At 42.2% G+C, this 27,874-nt stretch overlaps 1 protein-coding gene across 3 annotated transcripts in view; it reads left to right on the top strand.

The window, feature by feature from the left end:
- The window catches only part of LOC117471771 (C-myc promoter-binding protein-like), a 62,462-nt gene that overhangs the window by 29,818 nt on the left and 4,770 nt on the right, over nucleotides 1-27,874 (top strand). The window contains exons 12-31 of one of the 3 annotated variants that reach the window (XM_034116983.1): nucleotides 131-346; nucleotides 3,761-3,906; nucleotides 4,160-4,198; nucleotides 8,152-8,285; nucleotides 9,397-9,529; nucleotides 10,118-10,324; nucleotides 10,446-10,574; nucleotides 15,789-15,930; nucleotides 17,828-17,947; nucleotides 19,369-19,479; nucleotides 19,760-19,909; nucleotides 20,491-21,674; nucleotides 22,341-22,560; nucleotides 22,964-23,067; nucleotides 23,420-23,595; nucleotides 23,894-24,061; nucleotides 24,657-24,837; nucleotides 24,933-25,187; nucleotides 25,998-26,115; nucleotides 27,316-27,342. In XM_034116983.1, coding sequence (XP_033972874.1) covers nucleotides 131-346; nucleotides 3,761-3,906; nucleotides 4,160-4,198; nucleotides 8,152-8,285; nucleotides 9,397-9,529; nucleotides 10,118-10,324; nucleotides 10,446-10,574; nucleotides 15,789-15,930; nucleotides 17,828-17,947; nucleotides 19,369-19,479; nucleotides 19,760-19,909; nucleotides 20,491-21,674; nucleotides 22,341-22,560; nucleotides 22,964-23,067; nucleotides 23,420-23,595; nucleotides 23,894-24,061; nucleotides 24,657-24,837; nucleotides 24,933-25,187; nucleotides 25,998-26,115; nucleotides 27,316-27,342 — 3,960 coding nt within the window. The remainder of the gene's footprint in view (nucleotides 1-130; nucleotides 347-3,760; nucleotides 3,907-4,159; nucleotides 4,199-8,151; nucleotides 8,286-9,396; nucleotides 9,530-10,117; nucleotides 10,325-10,445; nucleotides 10,575-15,788; nucleotides 15,931-17,827; nucleotides 17,948-19,368; nucleotides 19,480-19,759; nucleotides 19,910-20,490; nucleotides 21,675-22,340; nucleotides 22,561-22,963; nucleotides 23,068-23,419; nucleotides 23,596-23,893; nucleotides 24,062-24,656; nucleotides 24,838-24,932; nucleotides 25,188-25,997; nucleotides 26,116-27,315; nucleotides 27,343-27,874) is intronic. The other 2 variants (XM_034116984.1, XM_034116985.1) reach the window with 2 other exon arrangements.

The following is a 27,874-nucleotide window of genomic DNA, read 5'->3' as shown; positions in this document are numbered from 1 at the left end:
TAAAGACTCCACCAAAATGCAAAAGATGGAACAGCAGCAAAAGTGATGATTCGACCATTATGTTGACATGTAGAGATTCTATTACAGTTTGTAGTGATGGCTGCTGATGTATTTCCTCTTCTGTCTTTAGGTCAGCAGCGTCCTGACGGGCTGCTGGAGCTGAGCATGAATGATTTGACAGAGTTGAGCTGTGGTAAGAGCCTCCACACGCTGGAGCTGGAGATCCAGGAAGCCTTTCTGCGCTTCATGGCGGCCATTTTGAAAGGCTACCGCTCATTCTTGCGACCCATCACCCAGGCACCTTCTGAGAAAGCGACGGACGCCAGCTCCCTCTTTGACCTGCAAGGTATCTGGAATAATGTCACTTTGACCACTTGTAACCAAAACTTTGGGTCACTTAACGTAACCTCGGTTCTTTGATAACCTGCAGTGCAGAGGAAACGGCGTGAAAAGAAATGTATCTGAAAAATGATTCCCAACACAGTGTTTACTGACCACAGATGGTTTAAGCTTTACTGTTTTATTCCAGTAATCTGAAGAACTTGTTCTGTCAAGCAAAATAAAGCTAGTCCACAACAAACTCCTGCTTGGTAGAAATATTGGTTTGTCGTGAATAAACAATAGAAAGCCCATAATCACTGCATGATTTAGAAGCTTTGATTATAGTCATTCTAGCAAAAAATAATCAGAAGGAGCTTTGGCATGTTTTGACAGCTCTCCTCATGCACACAGATGATAATTGAATGTAGGAAGATGACTTGCAGTTCCAAGGTCAAGAATAAACTTTCATGCCCAAGGACTTGACAAAACATTTCAACAGAAAGACATCTATTTCGGAAAAGCTTTTTCTGATTATACTTGGAATAAAGGGGCCAATATATGTCAGTCAGTTATGTTTGGTGGTATAGCCCTGTATAAAATACAGTATAATGTCTGAATTGGCTCTACAGGCCTGCATCTCCTTGAGAAATATCACATCAGTCTTTTTTAAACATCTGGAATTCACTTAGAGCTTCTCATGTACCTCAGTTCCCGAGGGTCATGTCTAAGTCAAAGTTATTGGAGAAAAAACTGCTGATATTTACTTAAATAATCGAATGAGTTACTGATTTAAATGTTAAAATAGCTAAGGGGAGAAAAAACAGTTTCGAGTACAGGACATTGTAGACGGATCAAAAAAGTCAGATCAAAAATATTTGAACCTTAAAGGTGGGGTAGGTAAGTTTGAGAAACCGGCTCGAGATCGCTAGAATTTGAAAATACACAACCGGAGAAAATCTGCCACTTCCTTACAGAGCCCCTCCTCCAACACACACGAACGCGCACATGACCAATGAGGGCACGAGATAAGTTTGTGCACGAGATGGAAGGCTGACAGGCAGGTAGGCCATCCAGTTATTTTAGCCGGGCCGGCTAAAATGATTGGTCGTACTTTTTACAGTATTACGGCTTCCACAGATGACATTTTTTTTATGGATTTTTTGTCAAAGCACTTCAGATATTCATTGCTATCGGGATGTTAAGAGCATTCCATGGAATATAACAAAAAGTGTATCTCGAGCCGGTTTCTCAAACTTACCTACCCTACCTTTAATTGTTTAGTTTGCTCCACTTTCATCATAATTTAGGCTTCAGCCACAACTATGAAGTTACAGTTACAGTCCATAATTAGCGCTTATGTGTCTTTGAATACATAAACTAAAAACTGCGTCATATGTAGCTCCTTCCTCTCTACAGCTGGCCAGCTTCAGAGACAGATGGCGTTGTTTAATACATGAGTTCTCATAAGTGTCCATCCTCAGCTCTGAGTAAACACACACAGAAAGTGTTTGGGTAGGGAGGTTTGAGGAGTTGTTGGATGTTCAAGGCTGCTGGCAGACTGAAGGTTAGTCTGTTAGCGCCGCAGCTGCTAAATGCTCCCGAGGCCCGAGTGTGGCCTCTGGATGGGAGCCCGTGAAAGCAGGGTGACATCACAGCTGAAATGAGTTGGGGAGAAATCACGGAGGATAGCTGTTGCCAAGGTCGTGTCCAGTGTGAGTTATATGATACAGCAAAAGGAATGGCTGCAGTACATTACATAATGACTGGAGGAAAGATGTAACTGCTGCTCGTGCATCATGTGTATGAACTCCTGACCGTTTTTTCGGATCTATAACAACAAAATTACACTGGGTGTTAATGTGCCTGTGTAGATTTCCCTGCGGCCCCGTAAAAATCACAGTTTCCTCCATCATGTGATTAAAGTGCTTTCAGTCGGACGGCTGTGACTTTATTAGTGTGTCATACAGATTGTGTCTGCAGTTTCTTTTAGCTTCACAAACTGTGGTTAATGTTGGTGTAGGTGTGTGTGCATCTATTAGCGTCCAAGGTCAGAAATAATTAAAGGATGACAAAAAACTTAACTCAATACTGGACCTTCGGTGCTCAACAACTACGGTATGGGTTTTTGAGTTTTTTGTTGCCTTAATGAAATTATGAGTATCTAAAAATGTCTACTGGGCTCCTCTGTTGATGTTTCAAACATTGTCATTAAATTATTGAGCGGATGTTCACATTTAAACACATTACTGAAATGTGTTGTTGTCCACGTTGGCATAAAAGTTTTCAATTCTTAAAGTTAAATCTTGACCTTTTTAGAAAATAAATGCACAAAACAATTTCACCTCATGGTTTTGTGGTTTTAGAGCGGTCTCATTCAATGTAGAGATAATGTATATAAAGTTTAAAAGCAGATACTAAATGTAATTCGAGATGAGATGGTTTTGTCAACCAGTAATCATTAGTTATTTTTGTCAGCACAGTTATCTGTTCGGTTTGTCTTTTTGAAATCCTTTACAATGTTAATTCTCAAATATGACTCGGATCTTGTTAGAAGGTTCATTGTAGTCAGTGTCGATGTTTAGAAATCAAGCACTGGGTCCTTGTGGGTTGCTATTTTGGGGTCTCAACGCTTTTTTTCAGATGTTATTACATAATTGTGGCTAATTGCCATCATTATTTAACATTTACATATTATATTTACATATACATTTTTTACACTTTATTCAACTTACAGTGATTCCTTCCAAGAAAAGGAAAACTCTTTAACTCTTTGTATCCGCAATGTTTCAACCAGCAAATGTGAGGAAATTGAACCTACGTTTGAATTTTTTTATAAATAATTCATTACTCAACCAATAATTCAAGCAATAAATAGGACATTAAGAGGGATCGCGAGAGTGTTTTTAGACTCTGCTGGCAGTAGGGAGTCGGATCAGTTGATGGTCCAGCTGCCAGTGTCAGGACTAAAATATTTATCAGCTTCAGGAAGTGTTCCTCTGTTTCTCGGTTTGGCTTCCACCTCTGTGCTGTCGGCCAGTAGTCATCCATCCTGCTTTCAGTCTAAAACTATTAGTCTGTTTGGCTGCTTTCAGGATCTGTTACGGAAGCCATTCACCACAATGTTGCACATCCCAAATCAGCCATTAGACTAATAAAATGTGTTTGCTTGCCTTAGCAAACAAGAAGAATGGAGGTTATATACACTAATGTATATATAAAGACCCTTCTATAGGACGATGGAGTTTTTAACCACAAAATCATACACATCTATACCTTTTACCAGTAGATTAAAGTTGAAGTATGTTAAAAAAAAACTTGCTACTACATTATAAATGATCTTTTAACCGGTCAGCACATTAGAAAAGAAAATAAGTCTCAGCAATGAAAGATAACTTTTATTTGTAAAAAAGCTAACCTAAAAATTTTTTTTTGTCCCCAGGGTTCTTAAAGAGCCGGGACCGCTCCCATCAGAAGTTCTACTCGCTGATGACCAAAACGCAAATGTTCATCCGCTTTATTGAGGAATGTTCTTTCGTCAGCGACAAAGACGCCAGTCTGGCCTTCTTCGACGACTGTGTGGACAAAGTAAGTGTGTTGGTTAATCACACAGCACAAACTGCATATTTTTGTGTTCATTTGAATGCAGTTACATTCAACTTCTCACAAAAACCTTCAAATCATCTATGGCAGTTTCACCAGGCTGCTTTGCTTTGTGCTCCACTTATCATAGTATTAATACGTTCCACTCTTCTGTGTTACTTCACATGTGATAAGCCAAACCTTTCCTTTCCCAATTTCCTGAGTTTCTCTTTCTCTTTCTTCCTCTGGTTGTGAGCAGCTCTACAATTCCGAGCGGAGTGCAGACAAAGCAGGCAAGGTAAGATTATAGTTATTTTGTTTTCAATTCTCACCTATTACGTCTACATTTTGTCCTCAGATGGAGGATTTGTGCATGGTGCGTGGTCCAAGAAAATGAGTTCCTTATGAGATCTTTCCATCTTTAATGAAAATCTGAATTTTCCCCATCTATATCAAGTTTGCTGAGGCAGCAGTTTGTCTTGAAACTGCAGCTCCATAGAAAATCCTTGTGCAGTTTTCTGCAGAGATTTCTGCCCTAAATGTTTCACGACTGGCTAGAGTAAGGGCTTATACCGCTTCAGTGGTTTGTTTAGAGCTAATGGAGCTTGAAAGTAGTTTCTTTTTACATTCCCTGGACTCATATCCTTCAGAGTGACAGTATGAAAAGCCTCGGTGTATCCTCTTTGCTGCTCTGGGAGCATTTGCGTAGTGTGACCTCATGTCCTCACATAGTAGTGTTTCTCTATCAGACTGTGTGTTTTTGTGCTGCAGGGTTACATTTGATGTGTTTGCAGTCTTAAAGTCCACCCAGCCACTCGGTTCCCCAGGCACGTCTGGTTCTGCAGGTGACATTTGCAACAAACTCTGAAATAGACTCAGCTGTCCTTGGTGTGTGTGTGTGTGTGTGTGTGTGTGGTGTGTGTGTGTGTGTGTGGTGTGTGTGTGTGTGTGTGTGTGTGTGTGTGTGTGTGTGTGTGTGTGTGTGTGTGTGTGTGTGTGTGTGTGTGTGGTGTGTGTGTGTGTGTGTGTGTGTGTGTGTGTGTGTGTGTGTGTGTGTGTGTGTGTGTGTGTGTGTGTGTGTGTGTGTTGTGTGTGTGTGTGTGTGTGTGTGTGTGTGTGTGTGTGTGTGTGTGTGTGTGTGTGTGTGTGTGTGTGTGTGTGTGTGTGTGTGTTGTGTGTGTGTGTGTGTGTGTGTGTGTGTGTGTGTGTGTGTGTGTGTGTGTGTGTGTGTGTGTGTGTGTGTGTGTGTGTGGGTATTGCGCAATAGCGGAAGTGAACGCAGAGGCCAGCATCCACAGCCTCCCCTGCTTGTGTGTCAGCTCCACGGGCCATTACATTCTCCAACTGTCTTTCCACACTGTGCCTGGTATACATTATCTACACACACACACACACACCGAGCTTGAATGACACACAAAGACCCAGAAGTAGTACTGTAATGTACTAAATTACAACTAAAGACACAGCCACGCAAAAACTGCGGCATGTGTACGGCTCCTTATGGGTACTGCAATTTTTGAAGTGCCGGAGCGGCGTTCCGGTGCTCTCCGTCAGCACTATACCCCTGTCAGACGAGACATATACCACGTGATGACACGTTAGGCACGTGTTGTGTCCTTGGCCAGGAAAAACAGGCGCTCGCTTGTTTAATTCTTTTGCGGTCTAGATTTCTTTAATTTATTTTTTTTGCGTGTGTTTATAAATTAACTCGAGGGCCGTATCAAATGGTCTCGCGGACCGTATACAGCCCGGAGGTTCCCCACCCCTACCATAGACCTTAATGTTTTTTCTAAAAGACAGACACTTTTTATGACTCCTTCACTCGGACTGAGGTTATTATCACACTTTTATTTTTATCAGACTGAATTATAGACTTTCAGCAAGTGCTTTCCTTCACTTCCTTCCGTACAAATAAAATCAGCGCTTGTAGCTCAAAAGCACTTCTCAATTTATGATGCTTCCCGGCATGACCCCTCATATTTTATATCCACCATAACGTTGATCCTCCTGCTTTAAGATTCACTCGCTGTACAGAATGTCTGATCTTTCAGCCAACTGCAGTAAAACGTGTGCAGTAGCTCCAAATGTCAGTGATGATGGGTGTCGTCCATTGTGCTCACTGTATTTCATTTTGCCATCTTGAGGGGTTTTTTCTGGCACCATTTCATAAAATCTGAGCACTTTTCAGACCATTAAGCAGCAATAACGTGTTGTCCTCTGGAGACGTTCTGCTTTCAACTTCACTTTGAATAAATGTAATATTCTCTTGCCTTTTCAAAGGATTCAATAGTACTAGAATGTCTGTATAGTAATATTGACAATGGTGAAAGCGTAAACATTTACTTAAGGAAGGGTTATACAACTAGTAAAAGCCATGCCATTTACTTGAGTAAAGTAATCATTATGCAGAATGAGCCATTTTAATTTATTACACATTATTTTATCATATTTATTGATTAATTATCAACCGTTATTACTTTATTGTTGAAGCTGGTAAACGTAGGGCTTTTTTAAACTCCAATATTCTACGATTTAGTTTATGAATTTCACCAAAGGCTCAATATAGTGTTATCAATCGTCAGAATGTACTTGTGGATTATGTTTTGTATTATTAATATAAATCTGCAAAGTAACTAAAGGTAATAAAGGATTAAAAAACGAATATAAATAAAAGTGGAAATACTTTATTAAAGTACCTCACAATTGTACAATATTTATTTAAATATACTTAGTCACTCTCCACTACTGTATATTGATCAATCAGTTGGTAATTCAGAGCTGGATTACAGTAACTGATCTGTTGTAGTTGCTGTATAAAAGTAATAATAAAATAATAATAATAATATATATATCCACAGGACATCTTACTGTCTTTTTTTCGCTTCTCTGTACAAAAGCAGATATCAGCAGCAGAACAAATGTGCTGCTCACACACTGGCACAGCTCCCTCGAGGTGCAGATTTAAATGTATGGAGTTGACACACAGTGACTGGGACAAGTGACCTATTGATCCGTCCGTATAAATCCTCCTTGCGATGTTTAGATTCTCACAGCTTCTGACATGTCTGCTCTCCCTTTACTTTAAATCAATCAAACCCTGTTATTCCCTCACAAGTAAAAATCCACACAACGATCTATTGATAATGGCTTATTTTAATTTATAGTTTGGCTCCCCATGATTCTCTTTTAAGATAACTTATATCTGATGTTTTACTGATACCATTGCCAAAATGATGGGACCCTCAATGTATTGTTTGTTATATCAAGGGGCCCTATTGTGCTTTTTGGGGTTTTCCTGTTTTCTGAAAAGGCTAAAATCTTAAAGTTTCCTCCAGAGGGAGTTTCTCTCCCACACACTCCCCCCTTGAAACACCTCCATTGGAGTCCTTAGTTTTCTTTCTCAACATAGTGACATCACTATGTAACACTCGCGCTTCTGTTAGGTAGCGCTCCCACACATTGTAGGGAGCTGGTTTCAGGCAGAGTTGTGAAAAGAGACTCATACAGGCAGTATGAGAAAAATAAATACCTTTTTGAGCATTAAAGCATGGAGACATGTCAAAGTAGAGGCACAAAAATAGGCCTCTTTATAGTATTGTCTGCTATACTAGAAAGACACTTTTGGGGTGTTTTTCTCCACAACCAGTGACATTTTCTCAAACAAGGAGTAGCAATAGTGGCAAAGTCTGCTGCAATAAACATTTGATGGGTAATGTTGCTTTAAATACCTACAGTACAGTATGTGTTTTCTGCAGTACATGCTACCTTCTGATTTACATTTGACAGTGCTGGATAATATGGACATCTGTTCAAGTGTAACATACTGTAAGTCATTGTATATGATTTGGCATAATATTGCACTGTAAGAGAAAAGTGGAGGAAATAGGGGCTAGTGTCATTGTTGTGTGTATGTGTGGGCTGCAGAGTGAGTTTATAAACTAGAGTATAGGAAGAAAAAGGGAAGCGTCAACTAGGTCACCTGCTGTCATGCTCCCTCAGCTCTCCCAGTCACTCAGTCTGTCGAAATCCTGCTATTAGGGTGACAGATACAAAGCTGTTCTAAAATGATGTGTCGGTAAAAAAAAAGAAGTGTTTTCAGAAAGGTGAATCAGTCCGTGTTAGGCCAAATACCCTCCATGCAGACACTGAAATATGTATTACAGGGCATAATGTTAAGCTCGGTGTTGAACTTACTCCCTGTTTGCCTCAGCGCTCAGACGTCTGTTCATGTTTTTGCGCTCTGTTCTGCAGGTGGACGCTGACAGGCCGGAGGAGAGCCGGCTGATAGAGATTGATGAGTCTCAGCGCAGCGAGCACACAGTCTTCATCACGCCTCCAGAGCTGCCCCCCCTGCCTGAGGGGGAGGAACATCCACTCTGCTACAGGTGAGAACTCTACCATTAGCACACACTTTTCAACTCTAACAGGGGAATACATATAACATTTCTCAGTGGCTGAAGTACATTTACTCAAGTACTTAAGTAAGATTTTTAGGTTCTGTACTTGAGTATTCCTCATGTTGTGCTTCATTTGTTTGATAATGCATCACTTATTATAAGTAATATGATATATATATTCTACTAAAATGTGCATTTCTACCTAATATAATGTTTTGTACGTTAAGTGTGATTTAATGCTGATACTCTTACTTTTTCTCAAGTCAACTTCAGTGAATATTTCTAAACTGTTGTAATGTTATTTTTATTTATGTAAAATGTATTAATATTAGTTTTTCGTCTTCTGATTTTTCTTTAGTTTTTTTATGTTTAGGATTTTTTCTTTGTTGACTTGGTCAATGCTTTAACAGATGAAAAACCAAAATGATTATTTTTATGATTATTATTATTAGATCGACCTGTCACATGAATCATGTGCAAAGCCTGTGATTTAATTATTCATCAGGCTCATTTTATTTATTAGACAAGTTGTAAACGTGCTGATTTTAGTTTCAATCAATCAATCAAAGTTTATTTATATAGCCCAATATCACATATTTGGCTCAGTGGATGTTACAGTTTGTACAGAATATGAATACGAATACGACACCTAAGTTTCATCTCCCTGCATAAGACCAACTGAAAACAGTAGGAGAAAAACAAAACACAATAATACTTTGCTTTGATGGTCTCTGATTAAATACCAGCAGGAGTCCAGCTCCCTCGCTGCGACCAAAATCTGATCGCTGCTGCTGGACTGTGTGGCTCTGAATATGTGCTATTTGTATTCTGCATTCATTTCGCATTAAATAATTTATTCCAAAGAGTATTCAGAACCACTTAAGTTAAGCTCCCCTAATAATCCATAATGACGAACAGCTTTCCAGAATATATAATCAGATCTCTTTGAAGATAATTACAAGCAGACTGTTTTTATGATCACTATAACCTCGAAAGGAATCTTTTGTTGTTAGACAATGCCAACAGGAACATTGTTTTTATTCTCATAGACAAATCTGTGCCTGCTGTCATTAATGTGTGAATGTATGTTCTCCATCAGGTACGATGGCTTCCCAGTGTTAACTCTTGACCTGTTTGACCCTGTGGAGGGCCTGCGGACCCCCTCCTCCCGCCTCACTGCCAAGCAAAGCTGTCCCACCAGCCCTGCCCCCATGTTCAGACGCACCAAGCAGGTCAGCGCCGCAGTAACTCACTATCTCAATGATTTATTGATTTAGGTTCTGAGCTCGTGATCTTCTGCAGGGTTACCTGACATTTGAGAATCCAACATAAATAGACAAGTACCTTGATCAGAACCAGAAATCTTTATTTATCCCAAGGATGGTTAGGTTTCAGTTGATCCATTTTAGAATGAAATAAATAAAGAATAAATGAAGAAACTAAAGGTATTTAAATAAACATAAGAAGTTAAATGTTCAATAAAACATATCCAAAAGTAGATGATATAATAAGTTACATAACATTTGTGAACAATGTATGAAAATATATAAAAGTATACTAGAATACATACAGTGGCGTTTTAGTATTAATAAGATGTACGTGCTTAATTTCACAGCTTAAAGGGTTAATCAGTCTACACTAGAAAATAAAAACAACAAGCTTAGGAAATAGTGGTAAGAAAATTGATATTATTCTCTAGGTACTTGTCGAAGATTTAGAAATAGATTACATTTTGGATAAACATTGTCTCTAACACACATCCATGAGCCAGATCTGTACAATACATAAATTATTTCCCTCACCCTCCTCTTCACCCACAGGAGATCAAAACAGCCCAGAAGATAGCCAAGAAGTACTCGTCCATCCCTCAGCTGTGGTCCAAGTGCCTGCTCCGTCACTGCTACGGCCTGTGGTTCATCTGCCTGCCAGCGTACGTCAAGGTGTGCCACTCCAAGGTTCGGGCGCTGCGCACGGCCTACGACGTCCTCGGGAAGATGCAGGCTAAGAAACTGCAGCCACCTGATGAGGTGCCACCAGATTTGTACTATTTCTGACAGTTATAAGTTCTTTGCACTCATTTTAAATCAACACTTTTGTTGAGGGTCTATTTGTTGAGGTTTATTTCTCCCTGTCTAAACAATCTTTCAGGTCTGTTACCGGGTGCTGATGCAGCTGTGTGGACAGTACGGCCAACCTGTCCTGGCAGTCAGGGTCCTCTTTGAGATGAAGAAGGCCGGAGTCCACCCCAACGCAATCACCTATGGCTACTACAACAAGGTACAGAATATGCTTCTATTGATCATTATAAAGCCTAAATTAAAATCGGTGTTATGTTAAAGGGCCCTTTTATGCTGTTGTGGGTTTTCCCTTACCTGTAGTTTGTTATATAGGTTTTTGTGCATGTAAATGGTCTAGAAAGGCTGAAATCTCAAAGTTCACTCCAGATGTAGTCTCCCTGCCCCCCGCCTGAAACGCCTCCATTGGACTCCTTTATTTACTTCTGTAATATAGTGATATCACCATGTAACACTTGCACTTCTATTGGCTATTGCTCCAACAAATTGTACGTGATAGGTTAAGGGGCGGGACATCTCTATGCGATTGACCAATCACAAACGATCTGGCCAGCTAATCAGAGCAGACTGGGCTCTGGTTTCAGACAGAGGGTGAAAAGAGGTTCTGCAGCTCAGGCATTGAGAAAAGTAAAGCTCTTTTTAAACATTAAAGCATGCAAACATGTCACAGGCACAAATATGAACCTGACATTTTGCATAAAAGGGCCCCTTGAATATGGCAGTTAAGTTCGATATTGCATTTTTACAAAAGAGTGTCCTTGGATATAAAAGTGGATATAGAGAGCACATGACTCATACCGACCCAGTGCAGGGTCTCACAGGCGCTGATATAAACATATTGGTTCTGGGAGTCCCACATGCTATTCTGTTGGCCTGGGTGTGGTGTTCCTGATGTGGGTGTGTTCATAATATTCTGCTGATTCGGCTGCAAGTTTGACAAATTTGTGAACACACCCATGACAGCCAAATCTCTAGGAAGACTGTTTAGGTGTCTACTGCCTTTACCATCCGTTGTGATGGATGACAATACAGACTTGGTAAGAGCAATACAATTCAATAAATGTCAGGAGAATTGGCTTCTGTACAAATCGTGTTATAGTGACAGGCTGCCACATCAGAAAAAAGCTCATTGTAGGCATTATATTATATTGTGATTCAGAAAGAAATGTCAAAATGTGATAAAGTCGATAATAAAATGCAGAGACATACAGTAGGAGTTCTTCAAATAAAATGACCTCTTAAGACACTCATCAAATTCAGTTTCTCCAAAAATATGTTGATTATTCATTTATGATTCATATATATATATATATACCCAGTGGCGTTTTTATATGTACAAAAGTGGTGGGGCACAAAAAACTTAGATGTCTATATATAAGCTTCTGCAGTGACATGCAGTGAGGTTCATGGCTGGTGAGGCACTGGCACTGACTCTTCAGGTTTACAAATATTATATTTTGACCTAAACCAAAATATAATATTATTTTCAAAAGCTTTTTTTGTCTGATGCTTCGATTAATTTTAAACAGACACTTCAACAAAAGGATACCCAAAAAATGTAATTTTATCATTTAAATATTGAATTGTTCTCTCTTAGTAAGATCCCATTTTCAATAAAATTGCGGTCTTACCTTGACTTGAAGATGAAGGCCATTTGCCTATCCTTCTGGACAAACATTTCTATTACTTTTTTGTAAAAGTCCTCCTTATGTTCTTGTAGTTTCAAAAGTCTATCATAAATCTAATCCATAGATTTATGATAAAAAAATTATAAAAGTAGGGTAGACATGTGGATATTATCCGGCTGAACAAAACGTGCATTTATCTAACAGGTACGTTTCCCACAGATCTTATTTCGAGCTATTTTCTAAAATCCTCTGGAGAAATCTCATTGCTTTTTTGCAGCTTACTTCCTGGTTTTAGGACGCGCCACTGCAGCTCTCTCGTCTCCTCTTCACACAGCACACTTTTCGCGGCACACGTACTTACAGCCAATCAGCTCTGAATGATTTGAGATGACGTATGGTGGGGATGGTAGCTCCATGCCCCTCTGGTCATTATTTTTTTGCCACACACATTTCATTACAAAATACTCTGAGCATGCGCAGTGAAGTTTTTACAGTCACCGTTGACTTCACAGCGAGAGGGAGGGGCATAATCAGGTTTTGTCCCACATGGCTCTAAACAGCTCAATAGGCACACACTGTGACTGTAGACACACTAATTAGAAGAACACAGACTAAAACAGCAATGTACAGACGAATCAGATGATTAAACATGATCTTAAAATATATTTTATATATTTTTTTATTTATTTTTTTGCATTTTTGTAATCATTATTTGTAATACTTTCTGCTGACACTAGGTGGGGCTGTGCCCCACCTGCCCCTAATGACCAGTCGCCACTGTATATACCCCCCATAACATCTCCATATTATTACACTTCGTAGCTTAGTTACATTACATTACATTACATTGCATTTAGCTGACGCTTTTATCCAAAGCGACTTACAATAAGTGCATTCGACCAAGAAGATACAAACTTGAAGAAAACAGAATCATATAAGTACATCAGGTTTCATAGAGCCAAAACATTTCAAGTGCTACTCAACTGGCTTTAGATAAGCCAGTCCTTTATTAGTATATAAGTGCTTTGTTAGTAATTCTATCGCTCGAAGTGGAGTCGAAAGAGATGAGTTTTCAGTCTGCGCCGGAAGATGTGTAAGCTTTCTGCTGTCCTGATGTCAATGGGAAGCTCATTCCACCATTTTGGAGCCAGGATAGCAAACCGACGTGTTTTTGCTGATGAGAACTTGGGTCCCCCTCGCAGTGCGGGTGCAGCGAGCCGTTTGGCTGATGCAGAGCGGAGTGCACGTGATGGGGTGTATGGTTTAACCATGTCCTGGATGTAGGAAGGGCCAGATCCATTCACAGCATGGTACGCAAGTACCATTGTCTTGAAGTGGATTCTAGCAGTTACTGGAAGCCAGTGAAGGGAGCGGAGGAGCGGTGTGGTGTGGGAACATTTAGGAAGGTTGAAGTCCAGACGAGCTGCTGCATTCTGGATGAGCTGCAGAGGTCGGATGGCACATGCAGGTAGACCAGCCAGGAGGGAGTTGCAGTAGTCTAGGCGTGAGATGACGAGAGCCTGGACCAGAAGTTGCGTCGCTTTCTGGGTCAGGAGGGGACGTATCCTCCTGATGTTGTAAAGAGTGTATCTGCAGCAGCGGGTTGTAGCAGCGATGTTTGAAGTGAAGGACAGTTTGTTATCTAGGGTCACACCCAGATTCCTTGCAGTCTGAGTCGGGGAAACAACAGAGGGGCCGATGTTGATTGTTAGGTCAAGAGTGGGACAATCTTTTCCCGGAAGAAAAAGCAGCTCAGTCTTGTCAAGGTTGAGCTTGAGGTGGTGAGACATCCACAGAGAGATGTCAGCTAGACAAGCAGAGATGTGTGCGACGACCTCGGTCTCTGAGCGGGGAAAAGACAGAATTAATTGGGTGTCGTCAGTGTAGCAGTGGTATGAAAAACCATAAGGGCTAATGACCGATCCGAGCGAGTTTGTGTACAGAGAGAAGAGGAGGGGACCAAGGACAGAGCCCTGAGGGACCCCTGTAGTTAATTGACAAGGGTCGGACTCTGACCCTCTCCAAGTTACCCTGTAGGTGCGGTCTTTGAGGTATGAGGTGAGGAGGGAAAGTGCAGAGCCTGAAACTCCAAGTTCTTGGAGAGTGTGAAGGAGGATCTGATGATTCACCGTGTCGAATGCAGCAGACAGGTCCAAAAGGATGATGACAGAGGAGAGGGAGGCTGCTTTAGCCGTGTGCAGTTCCTCAGAGACAGCGAGGAGAGCAGTTTCTGTTGAGTGACCTGCCTTGAAACCAGACTGGTGCGGATCAAGAAGGTTGTTCTGATGGAGATAACAGGAGAGTTGTTTAAAGACAGCGCGTTCAAGTGTTTTAGACAGGAATGGGAGGAGAGAGACAGGCCTGTAGTTTATAACATCGGACGGGTTGAGAGTGGGTTTCTTTAGGAGAGGGTTTACTCTTGCCTCCTTGAGACTGTTTGGAAAGTGACCAGAAGTTAGAGAAGTGTTGATGAAATGGGAGAGAAACGGTAGAATATCAGGAGCGATAGTCTGAAGGAGGTTTGAGGGGATAGGGTCCCTCTTGTTGGTTCTTCATCACAGTTACGTCTATGCAGACTCTCAGCTTGCAGATATATAAAACACACATCTGCAGTCGCCCCCCCCTCAAGGTTGCACCCACCCGTGTGCGATCATCTACACGTGTCAGAATGGGACTTAGAATAATTTCTAAAATAAAACTGAGATAATTTTTTTCATAAGAAATTATCAGTAGCTACAGAAAATTAAATCCCACCTGCAATTATTCATAATTAAACAAAGTAGAGCTTCATAGCCATGTATTTTTTATTTACAATCACAGAAAAACCTTCATTTAGTGTGTTACAAGACTGGTCATACCTAATCATTATCAAAATGGGGTATTCTTGCTCAGCCAATATACTGATTTTAGGACAGGTTAACTGTGCAGATTAACAAAAACGGGATTTTGTTACTTTAACAAAGAGCCAGGCTAGCCGTTTCCACCTGTTTTCATGCAAAGCTAACTTCTCCCTGGCTTTAGCTTCATATGTAATAGTACGAGTGGTATCAACCTTTCTATTTAATCCCAGCAAGAAATGTAATCAGTGCATTTTCCATTGACAAATAAACAGAATAAGAAAGCACTCACAGTACAATACAGTCCTCTCCTAAATAAATAGTGTGGTCTTTGACCAGATGCCTGTGCTTTAGTTGTAAGCTCTGCAGGGGTACTGCCACTTTTATTTGGCCCAAATCCTGAGAGGCTTCACAGAGGAGCAGCCAGCGTAATAAAAGCAGTTCTGCTCAATGGCATACCAGTGGTGTTTTTTTCTCAGGGGGCTTCTGAAGTGTATTTTAGGAGCAAACAGAGACTGTCGAACGTGACTCGGCCACCAACAGCTGCAGTTCTTTTTCTGAAGTTGAGAGAGAGTGTGCTGAAGTTCAGGCCTTTGATGTAGATATTATTCAAGATATGTATATCAAACAGGGATCAGGTCCGTTTTAGTGCAATGTTGGGTTGAAATTGAATGAGTGAGCTCTTATCTTTACACAAAAATAATTTATTGAGAATATAAGAACATTTCATGGTGGAAGGTATTCGCAAAAAGAACCATCCATAAATGTATTATTTAATTAAAAATGATTTGATTCCGTTGATGCTACAAGTAAATGCAATCAGAGGCATTTAAAATAAATCTGTCAATAAAAGCGATCCTTTATTCTTTTAAATTTGATCTCCTCCCCCCTTTTAAATGTTCTCCCTTCTCCTCCACCTCCACCTCTGTGTCTCTGTTGTCCTGGGTCCAGGCGGTGTTGGAGAGCACGTGGCCCTCCAGCACCAGAGGAGGGTACTTCCTGTGGATGAAGCTGAGAAATGTAGTTCTGGGAGTGGCCCAGTTCAAACAGGCCCTACGACGACAGGCTGCCCACACACAGAGTCCTCTGTCAGGTACAGTAACAGCCAACCATAACACTCGCCCATCTGTGAAAACAAACAATGTTGTTGTCTCACTAAACCGTTTCTGCACCGACATGCAATGATCCTGCAAGCTTGACCTATATCCGAAAGATCTTACACTTTCATTTAATGCTCACAGTTTATGTTAATTTGGTCCAGACGGATTCAAAGAGAATCTTAATACTTCGTTTTGACTTCAACAATACACTGCAAACCGTTATAAAAAGAATGTGATTGCACAATCAACGGACCAAATGTGTTTATCATTCAAAATGTTAAGAATTTACTTAATTGAGTTAATATATTTGTTTTGTTTGAATTCATTAGGCTATCTACATGTCAACACTTGTATAAACCCATCTTACTGCATGTTAGCTAAAGTCTTAATGGGGCGCACACCAGATAAGTTCTTAACAAAACAAGCTGAATATTTCATTTCAGATTGTCCTAATCATGAGTTTATTATATTTTTCTCAACAAGCGCTAAGAACCAATAATAATAATTATATGCAACCATCTGTAATTTTACCCATAATGCCTTACGATTCGTGCTTCTTTTCTAGTTCAGAAAGTTTGATACCCAGGACAGTCAACTGCAATGGCCAATCAAAAATGATTACATAACAAATAATATTGCAAGGTAGTATTGGCTTGATTGAATTATTGAAAATATCCGGGGGAAAAAAATAAATATCACTTGGACTCGTTATCAGTAGCAATTACTGATTCAGTATAATATATATAGATTATGATCAAGTAATTACAGAACAATTTGGTTATAACATTATAAACAATACAGATTTCTACTACAAATGCATTTTCAAATACATCTCAACCATGTTAACGAACTACCCAGCATTCCTAAGAAAATAATACCTGACAAGCAGAGTTGTACAGATACAAACACAACCAGCTCAACACGTGTGATTTAACTCCCCTGCATGTCAGCGAACACCTGCACAGCCGGTGCATGCTAATCCCAGTCCCTGCTAATCCCTGCTTTTTAAAGATACTACCTGTATCCACGAGTAAGCATTGTGTTCCTCAGATGAGTTCAGTGCTGACTCAAAGAGACAAATTCTCCTGGGTAACACACACATTCACACACAACCAGGAGACACAAGCCAGCATATCACTCCACTCCTGCCAACCTTAGCTGTATAATTACAGTGAATGTCACCCACAGATCATACATTAAACTCTCCTTCAGTGACAATAAAGGTGAAAACAACGTTTCCATTAATCGCACAGGAAATATCCTGAAAATAATAGTGTCATTTGGTATTTATCATAGAAAGAGAACCTGCTGCAGTTGTTGAATACAATCTGTTAAATTGTAAACAGGATCTCCTTTAAAAGACTGCTATCATCTGGACCCTAAAAAACAAAACATTTTAAATTCAGTAAATATTCATTTATTATTTGAAAATGTATTTTCTGTATTTTTAAAATGATGTACACACATTCTTGTAGAGACGTGTTAAGGTACATATTTATCTCATCCGTTGTGCAGTGATTAAAATACTCTTTACTTTGCAGTCTGAGTTCATTGTAATTGCAGTGTAACATTGAATCAGCCTTTGGTTTCCCTATAATTAGAACCAATTTAAATCTAAATGTTCCAACTTATCTACAGTTGCAAAGAGGTTCCCGTCCAGAACATTTTAAGAAACCATTTGGACCTGAAATTAAAGAGAGAATTAAAGAGTTTTGTCACATTTTTTAAGTTTAAATGTCAAAAGAACCCACCAAAATACAGTTTCTTCAAGACATTAGACAAAGGCTAATCTGGTGTCCGAGTCTCTGTCTTCTAAACATTTAAAAGTAGTAGAGTTGTGGAGCAGTAATGGCGCCCGGCTTCCTGTAACGCCTTGTTGTCTTTGGGCAGATGGCAGCGACCTGGACGCTGTGAGTCACGGCAGCCTGGATAGCTCTGCCGACACTAACCTGGGCCCCTTCGCCTCTGACTCCGCCAAAGTAGACCCCATTGATGATAAATCTAGCACAGGTACACTCAACACGCCGGCTGCGCCACTCAATCTCAGGCAGCCATCTTGTTCTACATCTTGTTCTTCTCTCTCAATGACATTTTTTTTTTTTAATCCTTCATTTGTCCCACTCACCGACCGGTCTCTTCCTCATTGACCCTCTTCCTCCTAAACCTCCTTCCCCTCTGCTGCCTGTTTTTCTTCCACCTTCTGTACATCCATGTTTCTCCCCGGCTGTGCTCTGTACCCTAACCCCGCCCTTCACTCTGGCCCTGCCTGTGTTGCCCTTGCATGCAGTCGGCCGGGGGGGCGGCAGCGTGGGCGCCAGGGCCCCGGTGGCGCACTCACACTGGGGGGGCTCTGAGCTCAGAGAAGCCACCCACCACCCAGGTAATCCGCTCTGTCAGTCTGCATGTCTCTCTCTCTGGTTTCTCTGCCTCATCTCACCTGACCTGTTTTATTTTTCATCGTCACACTTTTCTCTGCCGTCTCTGCGACCTCGCCTCCTCTTCCTGTCATGTCTCTCCGGCACTCTGCTACTCATCTCTCTTTCTCTCTCACTCCTCCTTTCACCACAGAGTGATGTGTCATTGCCAATTATGGCGAGTAATTACCCAGAGGCACATTCTTTTTGATTACGGTAATAGTTTTAATCATGGAGCTGGCACCTCAGCAGGAGACTTCTCCTCGTGTGCAGAAGTCTGAACCGCAGCTCATCAGGAGGGAAGCACCGTGATCATGGTCGATCGGCACTGCCGAGCTGTGCAGCCTCATGCTTTATTTAGAGTTGAAGGTTCATATGAAAGAGGAGAACAAAATCATCAGACAGCTGGTTGCCTGGAGACCCCAGGTTTTAGAAGCAGATGGGAGAGTCAGCCTGGAGAGCAGCACGTTTTTTCTTCGCCCCTCCCCCCTCCCTAACGTCAAGTCTTAACAGTTAAATCCATTTGCAGCTGTGAAACTGCAGTCACTTTCCCGACAGTAACTGCAGATCTCTGCATGCCCTGAGGAGGATTATCTTTATTCAGCACAGCTTAGCTGCTTTTCTCCTCTCCTCTCACCTCCGCAAAGTGATGAGCCTCCCACAAATGAGGAGATGAAAGGGAAGAAATGCCTCTCTAGGTTTCCCACTTATGTATGATTCATTCACTTCGCATACAAACACTGTAAAGCCACAATAGGTTCACTTCTTGACACCAAAAAGCACTGGATTTCAGTAGATACTGTGAAATGAAAGGCCCTCAAGCCAATAATGAGAGTGGTGTCACGTACAGTGTTGTTAAAGTGCCGCTATTTCCAGAGAGTCACTTTTTCCTCTGCTTAGATTTTCCATTTTGCATATTTCTGTGATCTTGTGGGTTAATATCACAGATCACATATTTAGTGCCTTTGTATATCCCTCTCATCTGATTTCATACGTGTCTTTCTCTCTGTTCTCTAGGGGATCAATCGGATCTGGGTTATAACTCACTGTCCAAGGAGGAGGTCCGGAGAGGAGACCCCGGCGCTCCGGACTCCAAAGATGACAAGAAGGAGAGCGACTGCAGCTCCTGTCAGTAGTCTGTCTGATCTGATACCACCTGATATTTCTGTCTACTGTAACTTCTAAAAAAATCATCTCACACAAGAGATCTCCCCTTCCTCTGCCTTGATCTTTCTCCCTCAGAGATGATTCTTTTCTTGTGTGGTTCTCAACATCAAAGCATTTCAGTCGTGTGTTTCCCTTCCATGGAATTGTTTCTTTCTTTTAAAGAACAGTGGTGTGATTCAAGCTGTGCTTTACTGTAAAAAAAAAAAGACTGATTTATAAATTGTAATTTCTGTGTTGGCAGTGTCAGAGACAGAGAGCGCCAAGGGGAGCAAAGACTGCCTCCCTCAGCTGGACATGGAGCTTCACTCGTCCTTCAAACCCCGCGGCATTGTGCGCAGCAGCTATCCGTATGACGAAGCCTCCTGTAAGCCCAAGAGCTCCGTCAGCGCGGGTAAATAAGGAAACTTCAAAATATTTAATAGTGTTGGAAAATGAGTTGGTGTTAATACTGTAAATTCCCACCCAAATGTCATCTTTATTGGAAGTCTTCTCAATAACTTAATGATACTGTTGGTGTTTGTTATTGCAACCCGTTTAGATTAATTCAATACCCATAAGGCTCAGCTCATGTGGACACAGGAAAGAATCAGATCTTTAGTATCATAAGAACACTTTGTGAAAGATATCACTTTGACTGTGATTCACTGTATGTATCCTATCTTTACATTCGGCCTGTCGTTAGCAGCCCATGCCAACAGAATTTGAGGCTCAGTATTTACTGTCTTATTAATAAAATGTTTCTTGACAGTAGTTCATCTATGTACCCAAGCTTGTGCCCTTTTCACTTTTATATTAAAGAACATGATATTGTCAATCAGGAGAATTTAATGTCCGTCAAAGCTTTGAAGTGCTCCAGAAGTCAGTCACCTAGCATTGTCTGGACCAAAAAAATGCTCCTTATTATTATTACTTGATCTCCTCAGGTTTGTTCCTAATACTTACTAATGTCCCTTCTTCCCCTCCCTCTCTCAGGCCATGTTGCAGGCCTCCTCTTTTCCTCCTCCCTGGACGACATCGGTGAGGTCAACGGCAACAGATTGCTCAGGAAACACAGGAGTGCTCTGGAGGAGGTGGTGGGCAGCAGCGGCTCGGCTCTCGACTGGCAGGGGGGGAGGGGCCGCCAGCTGAGCGGGGACAAGGTGGGCAGCAGCGGCAGCGGCACCACTGTCCTGGGCCTGGGGATGAGCCAGGGGGAAACAGACCCAGATAAGATCGCGGGACACATGGGCGCAGACGTCAAAATTCTCTCTGGTGCCAAATTCAGTCAGAGTAAGAGACCTCGTTCGCTGGCTCTGGGCGGGATAGAGGGGGCGGCTGCCTCCAGAAGTCTTGATCACAGGGAGGAAGAGGAAGAGGCGGAGGGACAGGACTCCAGTGATGAGGACAGAGGTAACACAGAGGCCATTTTTGATTTGGAGGATCTGGATTTAGACAAGCCCGCCACAGGGGCTGGCATCAGCTCACACAAATGTAACAAGAAACCTGTCGGACGCAGTGTGAGCTACGGTGGCGTGAGCTCCATGACGACCAGAGGAACTGTGAAGCGCACAGACATACAGACAGGCTACGACCCTCTGTCCATCCTGGTGGCAGAGACACAGTCCGAGGAGCAGAGTGAGGACCGGTACCCAGAGGGGGACGAGGACAGCACTCCCAGCGCCCGAAGGCACCTGGCCAGAGAGATCGAGCTCTACATGAACCACATGGGCAGCCCGCTGAGCAGCAGGACCCCCAGCATGGACCTGCAGGACTCCGCCAGCCCCCTCCTCCTCCACCCCTCCTCCCTCTCGGCCCCCCGCAGAGCCAGCCTGCCCCACAGCTCCCCCCTCAGGGCTGCTGGGATGCCGCGCTCCCGCACCTTCCACCCGCCCTCGCCCTCCCAGTCCGTCTCACGCCAGCGCCTGCTCTCGTCCCCCTCCTGCCACAGCTCCAGCACCACCCCCAGTGCCAGCCCCCGCCCCAGCCCCTGCAGGGAAAGGACGGACAGGATGAGCCTGGCGTCGCCTTCCCCCTCCTCTTCCTCTTTCGCTCTGGACACTCTGATCACACCAACGCTCGATGTATTCAAGACCAGCATGTTCTCCGCTGGGAAGGGCGTGGCAGAGAAGGCCAGCCGCTGGTACTCCCGCCTCTCCACATACACAACGCCTACCAAGGTATGTGTGTTGGGAAGGGGAATTTAGTGTTGAATTGTAATGCAGCTGAAAGAGAACGTTTACCCAATTCATGCAGCTTTTAGTCTCTGCAAAATAACTTAATTTCACACAAAATATATATTTAAATATGGCTCCCTGAATCAAGAAAAGCCCATGCTCATCCTGTCTTATTGATATCTTCTGTTCTAAAGAGCAAAGAGGGCTCCAAGTAGGTCCAATATAAATAGTGACCCAATTTAAAACCCTGTTTGTACATTTTCATTAAAAAAATAACGCTACCTATTAGTGTTTGGTGAAGGAAAATATGATTTGAACTATCACCTACATAAAAACTTCTGGGATAAATTGTTTAAATTCTCTATGTTTCTGTGTCAGTCAGTATTACTGTAAGCTCTCTACGCAGTAAGATGAGCCTAAAGGTGGAATGCTGCTGCCATCTAGTGGCATTTTGAATGTCAGTGAAATAGTCTTACTGTTATAAAAGCCTTCATTGACCAACTAAATAAGTCAAGACTTCTACTTGACTTACTACACGGCACGCTACTACAGGCTACTGCCACACAGATAGCGTACATTTCACATACATCTGCACCTCGTGTTATCATTGTAAGATCAGACCTCTGTGCCGTCCCTGAAGACACTAACCCGCCTCCTCTGTTTCTTCAGGACGGTCACAGTGACCGCCTGAGTATTTCCTCCCTTGGCTTTGGAGATCCAGACTGCGCCTCGCTGCTGGATGACGAGGACTGTGATGGCTCCTTGATCTCTCCACAGAGGAACGGCCCCTCAGGGCCCCGCAGGAGCCCCCGACGCAGCCCCCTGCGCAGCACACAGCACAGCCCCTCTGCCGGCCACAGCCTGGGCAGACCCACATCTCTGTTCCCTGGTAAGAGAACATTCTTCTCACTCACTGAAAAGAGCTGAAGGGATATTATATTACTAACTTTCCATTTAAGTGTCTAATATAATCAAACTCCCAGTTTGGTTATAGCTCGATTGACCAAGGCTCAGGATAGCTACATTTGCCTCATGCTTAATGACAAGAAATTAGACACAGAGACGGAAAATGTCAAGCAGTCTATTAAAACATGTTCTAAAAAGGAAAAAGGCATAAATATGTCGTACTTTCCCCAAATAAATATACAGTAGACCCGTTTCCAAAAGGCAGGATGAAGGTATGAAGGTCATGTTGTTACAAAAGCCTTTGTCTTAAACATCTCAAGAAATCTATGCGGACATTTTCACTCAAAGTATTGTCAGATATCTTGATCTCTCTTAACCTCCTGCAGGATGTGTGCTCTCCCCCCCCGGCTTCCCTCTGCCAGACAGGTCGGACCTCGGCTCTTCACGCTACACCAGCAGCACCAGCATCTTCAACAACTACGCCATGGAGGTAAAACCATAAAGCTGTAGAGTAGAAACTAAACTAATGCTTAGAAGACGCTAATAGAAAGTGTGTCTGCTGCTGCAACAGATATGAATGTATAAGATGTGCGAGGTTATTTGGCTACAAGAGTTCAAACTCTGCAAACGGGTGGTACAATATTATCATGTGCTATTGTCATGCAGGAAATAAATAGTTATCCAGTCTGTCACATCAAATATTTCAGATTAAGTAAAAACATGTGTAACAGCTTTCAAAAGTGCTTTACAGACCATAACAGTGAAGTAGTTTAAATAGATGTTATTTAAAACCTTGATGACTTTTAGTCTGTAAGCTCACCCGCCGCTCTGTGTGTTTCCAGCTGCTGATCTCCAGCTGTTCCCGCTGTAAGACGTGCGACTGCCTGGTGTACGATGAGGAGATCATGGCCGGCTGGACTGCGGACGACTCCAACCTGAACACCACCTGCCCCTTCTGTGGAAACCCCTTCCTGCCCTTCCTCAACGTGGAGCTCAGGGACATGCGAGGCCCCGGCAGGTAGGGGATGAACTGCTGTAAAAATGTAGTGGTGGGAAGAATGGGGTGATGAATCCCTATTTTAAGGATTGATTACGTTTTATTTTTAAATATGCATGGATCTCCTGAAAACCTGGTTTTAAAAGGGAACATATCATGACAAACTCACTTTCTCAGTACATTTGGCTATCTGGGGATCTTAATAAAAACACAAACTGTGAATTAGGTCAAAATGACTCTGGCGCACAGAAGATAAACTACACCTGACTTTATTTCCTGGATGTAATTTCCCCCCTGTGTTTCCTCTCAACTCCGAAAGGCTTTTTCTGAAGGGCAGCCCGTCGGTGGACGAGGAGATGACCTCGTCGTACTCCACCTCCACGGGTTTGGACACGGGGACGTCCACCTTGTCCACCCCGTGTCCTAAAACAGCTGCCTTTCCTCCCTCCCCTGGGATCGCTGTCCAGGAGTGCGCCGGGAGTGGAAGGTACTCACCACATCCTCATTGATTAACATGCGTATCCTAAAAATGATTCTTCTGTCTGGTTTGCTGTATTATTGATGAACTTGTAGCCTTATCAGGTTTGATAGGAAAGCAGCAGGGAGGATTGAAATCACGTGCACAGAATTACCTCAGAATTTGAACATTTTAAATCCAGGTTAGTCTGATAACTCAATGCTTTTTAAGTAAGAACCCAGTGTAGCTGCGTCCACACGCTCCCCATCTGCATTGTAAAAGAGCAATGTGAAATGATCTGCAGCACCTGGTGCTAACAAAGCTGCGTGTATGTGTGTGGGAGGGGGGGGATGACCGAGGGTCCATGTGCTTGTATAAAGTCCCTCATGAGGTTATGAAATGGGTAAGCAACAAGAATGAACTGTGCATGCATGATATCTTAATGCCGACTTATTAGTGAACAAAACATTGTGTGTTTACTGTATTTTCGTTTTCGATTTGACTGAATATTATTCATGTAATATAGACATCTGGATTCTGTGTCTGTGTGATGTTTCTTAAGAACAAACTTGCAGCTATATTAGTTATCATTTTGACTGTGAGATGTGTGTTACAAACTTCACAGGACTCGATCGACCAACGCTGAAGGTATCAACATCCCGTCTGACCAGCGGCAGGAGGGTCCGTCCCCCGGGGGGCACATGGCCCGCAGCATCAGCACCTTCTGTCCCCAGGACGAAGCGCCAACAATTGACCACCGTTTGCCGACGTCAGGCAGCCTGCCCAGCCGTCTGAATGAAGCCACAGTATGTCACAATACTGAACACCTACAAAACACTTCACCGTACATATTTGACATATGACAGTTAGAAATCTGACCTATGATTCCTGTCCCACTCAGGACCCGCTGAATATGGAGTGGCGGCTCCACAACCCTGAGCCGGTGACGGTGCCCTACCTGAGCCCGCTGGTGCTGTGGAAGGAGCTGGAGAGCCTGCTGGAGAACGAGGGCGACTCGGTGATCACCGAGGCCGACATGGTGGACCAGCATCCCATCATCTACTGGAACCTGGTCTGGTACTTCAGGCGCCTGGACCTGCCCAGCAACCTGCCCGGACTCATGCTCACCTCGGAGCACTGCAACAGAGGCTCCCAGGTACACGCACACACACACACACACACACACACACACACACACTCACTCTCACTCTCACACTCACACTCACACTCACACTCACTCTCACACTCTCACACACTCTACATAATGTGGGATAATGTGCTGTGTAGTGAAAATTAGGTGGAAAGTTTGACGTTTATGCTTAACATAGTGCACTTCCTACATCGTTCCACCTGAGGTCAGCAAAAACAAGTTATTAGTTAACAATTATCAGCTACAGTTTATTTTTCTCTTTAAAATCCTTAATTCATTCTTCTCTCACTTTGTTTATGAAAGGCTAGTCACACCAGTAATGTGTAAAGTGTCAATGCTTTCTTTTTTCAGATTTCATTTCAAAAGAAAAGGTATTTGTAAAAGGTTTAATACATGTTTTGTTCATGTGTGGAGCCCAATAAAGCCAACTAATAACCACCATTAACAGTATTCAACTAAGATGTAAAAAAAGGCCAAATGCTGTTGCGGTAATGGTAATATAAAACACTCTGGAAATACAGTCTGTTAGTGAAGATGTTTTGAACCTTTTTATTACCTGGATTCTTTTAATGATAATTGATACATTTGGATTATTAAGTATTGGATCATTGTGTTTATTTATTTTCTTAAGATAAACTAAGAAAGAATAATCGCTCTATTTTTGTTTTGATTTGATATTGATTCTCAGTAGGTTACATGGTATAGCGGATGTTAAATTGAGTTCATCGGGAAAAAACATCTGAAAAGGATGTTTTGTGTGTTAATGATGTGACCGTCAGAGTGACTCGCAGTGCGTCTGTCTCGGTCTCTCGTCAGGTTCCTCGTCACTGGATGTCGGAGGACAGTAAACACGTGTTGATCCAGATCCTGTGGGACAACCTGAAGCTGCACCAGGACTCCATCCAGCCTCTCTACATCCTCTGGAACACATTCAGTGAGTCACTCTGCTCTGCTCTGTGTGTCAGACTCAGCAGACAGCCAGATCATTTACTTACTGTGTAAAGTGGACAGATAATCGGAAACAATTCAATAGTGAACTGGGGTATTTTTTCATTTCTGTTGAGGATCTCAGTCAGCTAGAGCTTGTTTTGCTACGTTTTGTTAGTTTGTCCCGAAATTCACATTGCAATGTAATCCTACATAATTGTTATTGTGTTAACAATCGGCCAATAATAATGAGTTCTTATGTCACATGTGTGCCTTCAACGTTATGATTTAAATGTGAGTTGTTTTGGAGGTGGAGTTGACGTGCTAAGACATTTCCAATAATTCAACGCCGTGGTTTAACTGGGATGCATTAGTTGAGATCGCTGATTGGTATGTTTAAATCTTCCTGTGATCAAAGCATGTTTAAAGCATGTCAAAGTCAAATCTGTGCAAAAAAAAAGTTTTCACTCTTGTGGTGGAAAAGTTTGTATGTTGAAAATGTGAACCAGGTCAAATGGAAATGATGGAAACTAAAAACATTATATGCATTGACGTTTAATGATGGGAATAAAAATGGCGACAGGTGAGAACATCAGAACAGTGTGAACAATGACTCGAAGGTCACAGCTGTTTATGGCAATGTGCCCGACTCCATATAATGCGTATATACCCATGTACAGTATGTCCATATAGTGGATGGACATGTGCATTATTAAGCATTTTTCTTTGACCATTTTTTCTGTTTCTTTCTACAAAATGTTGAGCTTTTAAACTACTAGTCACAACTACTAGCACTTTGGCTCGACCAGAAATCGCTTTTAAATGTGCTTTATAAATAAAACTTGATTTGATTTGACAATAGATATTTGAGAAAGACAACGGCACTTGCACCTATAGGTTTGCTCATTAAAGATTCTATAATTAACTTAATAATTAAACTCTCAAACAAGTTTAGGAAGGGAAAAAAAGCATAACTGATCCACAGGTTTTTATGTTTTGCTTCCCTGAATTGGTAGCACTGCAAAATTGAGGCCAAACATAAATAATGACTAGAGCTCTTCCAACTGTGTCATCTTGTTGTTGCGACTCTTTGCGAACACGTCTACACTGATTGATTATTGAATGGAGGAGGCGTGGAGCAGCTAGCTCCTTCTGGGAGTCGGCTGATCCGTGTGCTAACAGGCTCTGTCTGCTCTCTGTCTTCCAGGGCTTAATTGTACTCTGTTGTTAGAGAGTGAGTGTTCGTCTCCTGTTGTGTGTGTGTGTGTGTGTGTGTGTGTGTGTGTACTGTGTGAGGCCTGCTGCTGTGTCCCTGTGCTGTGCACTCTGCTTGATGCATCGCAGTGTCGTCTGTGAAAAGTCATGGTTCCCCCGTGAACGTCTCTGTGCGGTGTGCAGTCAGTGTTATTTTAGGGATTTTGCTTTTGTTTTGTGAAACTGTTTGTTTCAAATACAGCCCTGCTCTGTATTTGAATGTAGGTTTGCATCACTGGTGAATTTGTTTCTTCACTCCCTGACATTTAGATGTTTGAATCAGCAACTGCTTAAGATGGAGATGTTGTAGTACTTACAGGGCTGGGTACTGACCTCATGGTGCTGGCTCTCCTGAGAACCTCCAGTTTGTGATTTAGTGGTTCATCGTCTTTCTGTCACCACGACTCGGTTGCCTAAACTCATAAATCCATAACTGAATTAGTGAGTAATCTTCTAACAGCTAGGATTCTAATCAGGTTGCACCAATTAACCTCAGAAATGCTTTAGCTAAG

The sequence above is a fragment of the Trematomus bernacchii genome, unplaced genomic scaffold (assembly GCF_902827165.1).
Source record: "Trematomus bernacchii unplaced genomic scaffold, fTreBer1.1, whole genome shotgun sequence".
NCBI classification, from domain to species: domain Eukaryota; kingdom Metazoa; phylum Chordata; class Actinopteri; order Perciformes; family Nototheniidae; genus Trematomus; species Trematomus bernacchii.
The sequence above is the reverse complement of the archived record's forward strand: the minus strand, read 5'-3'. Positions and strand labels throughout refer to the sequence as shown.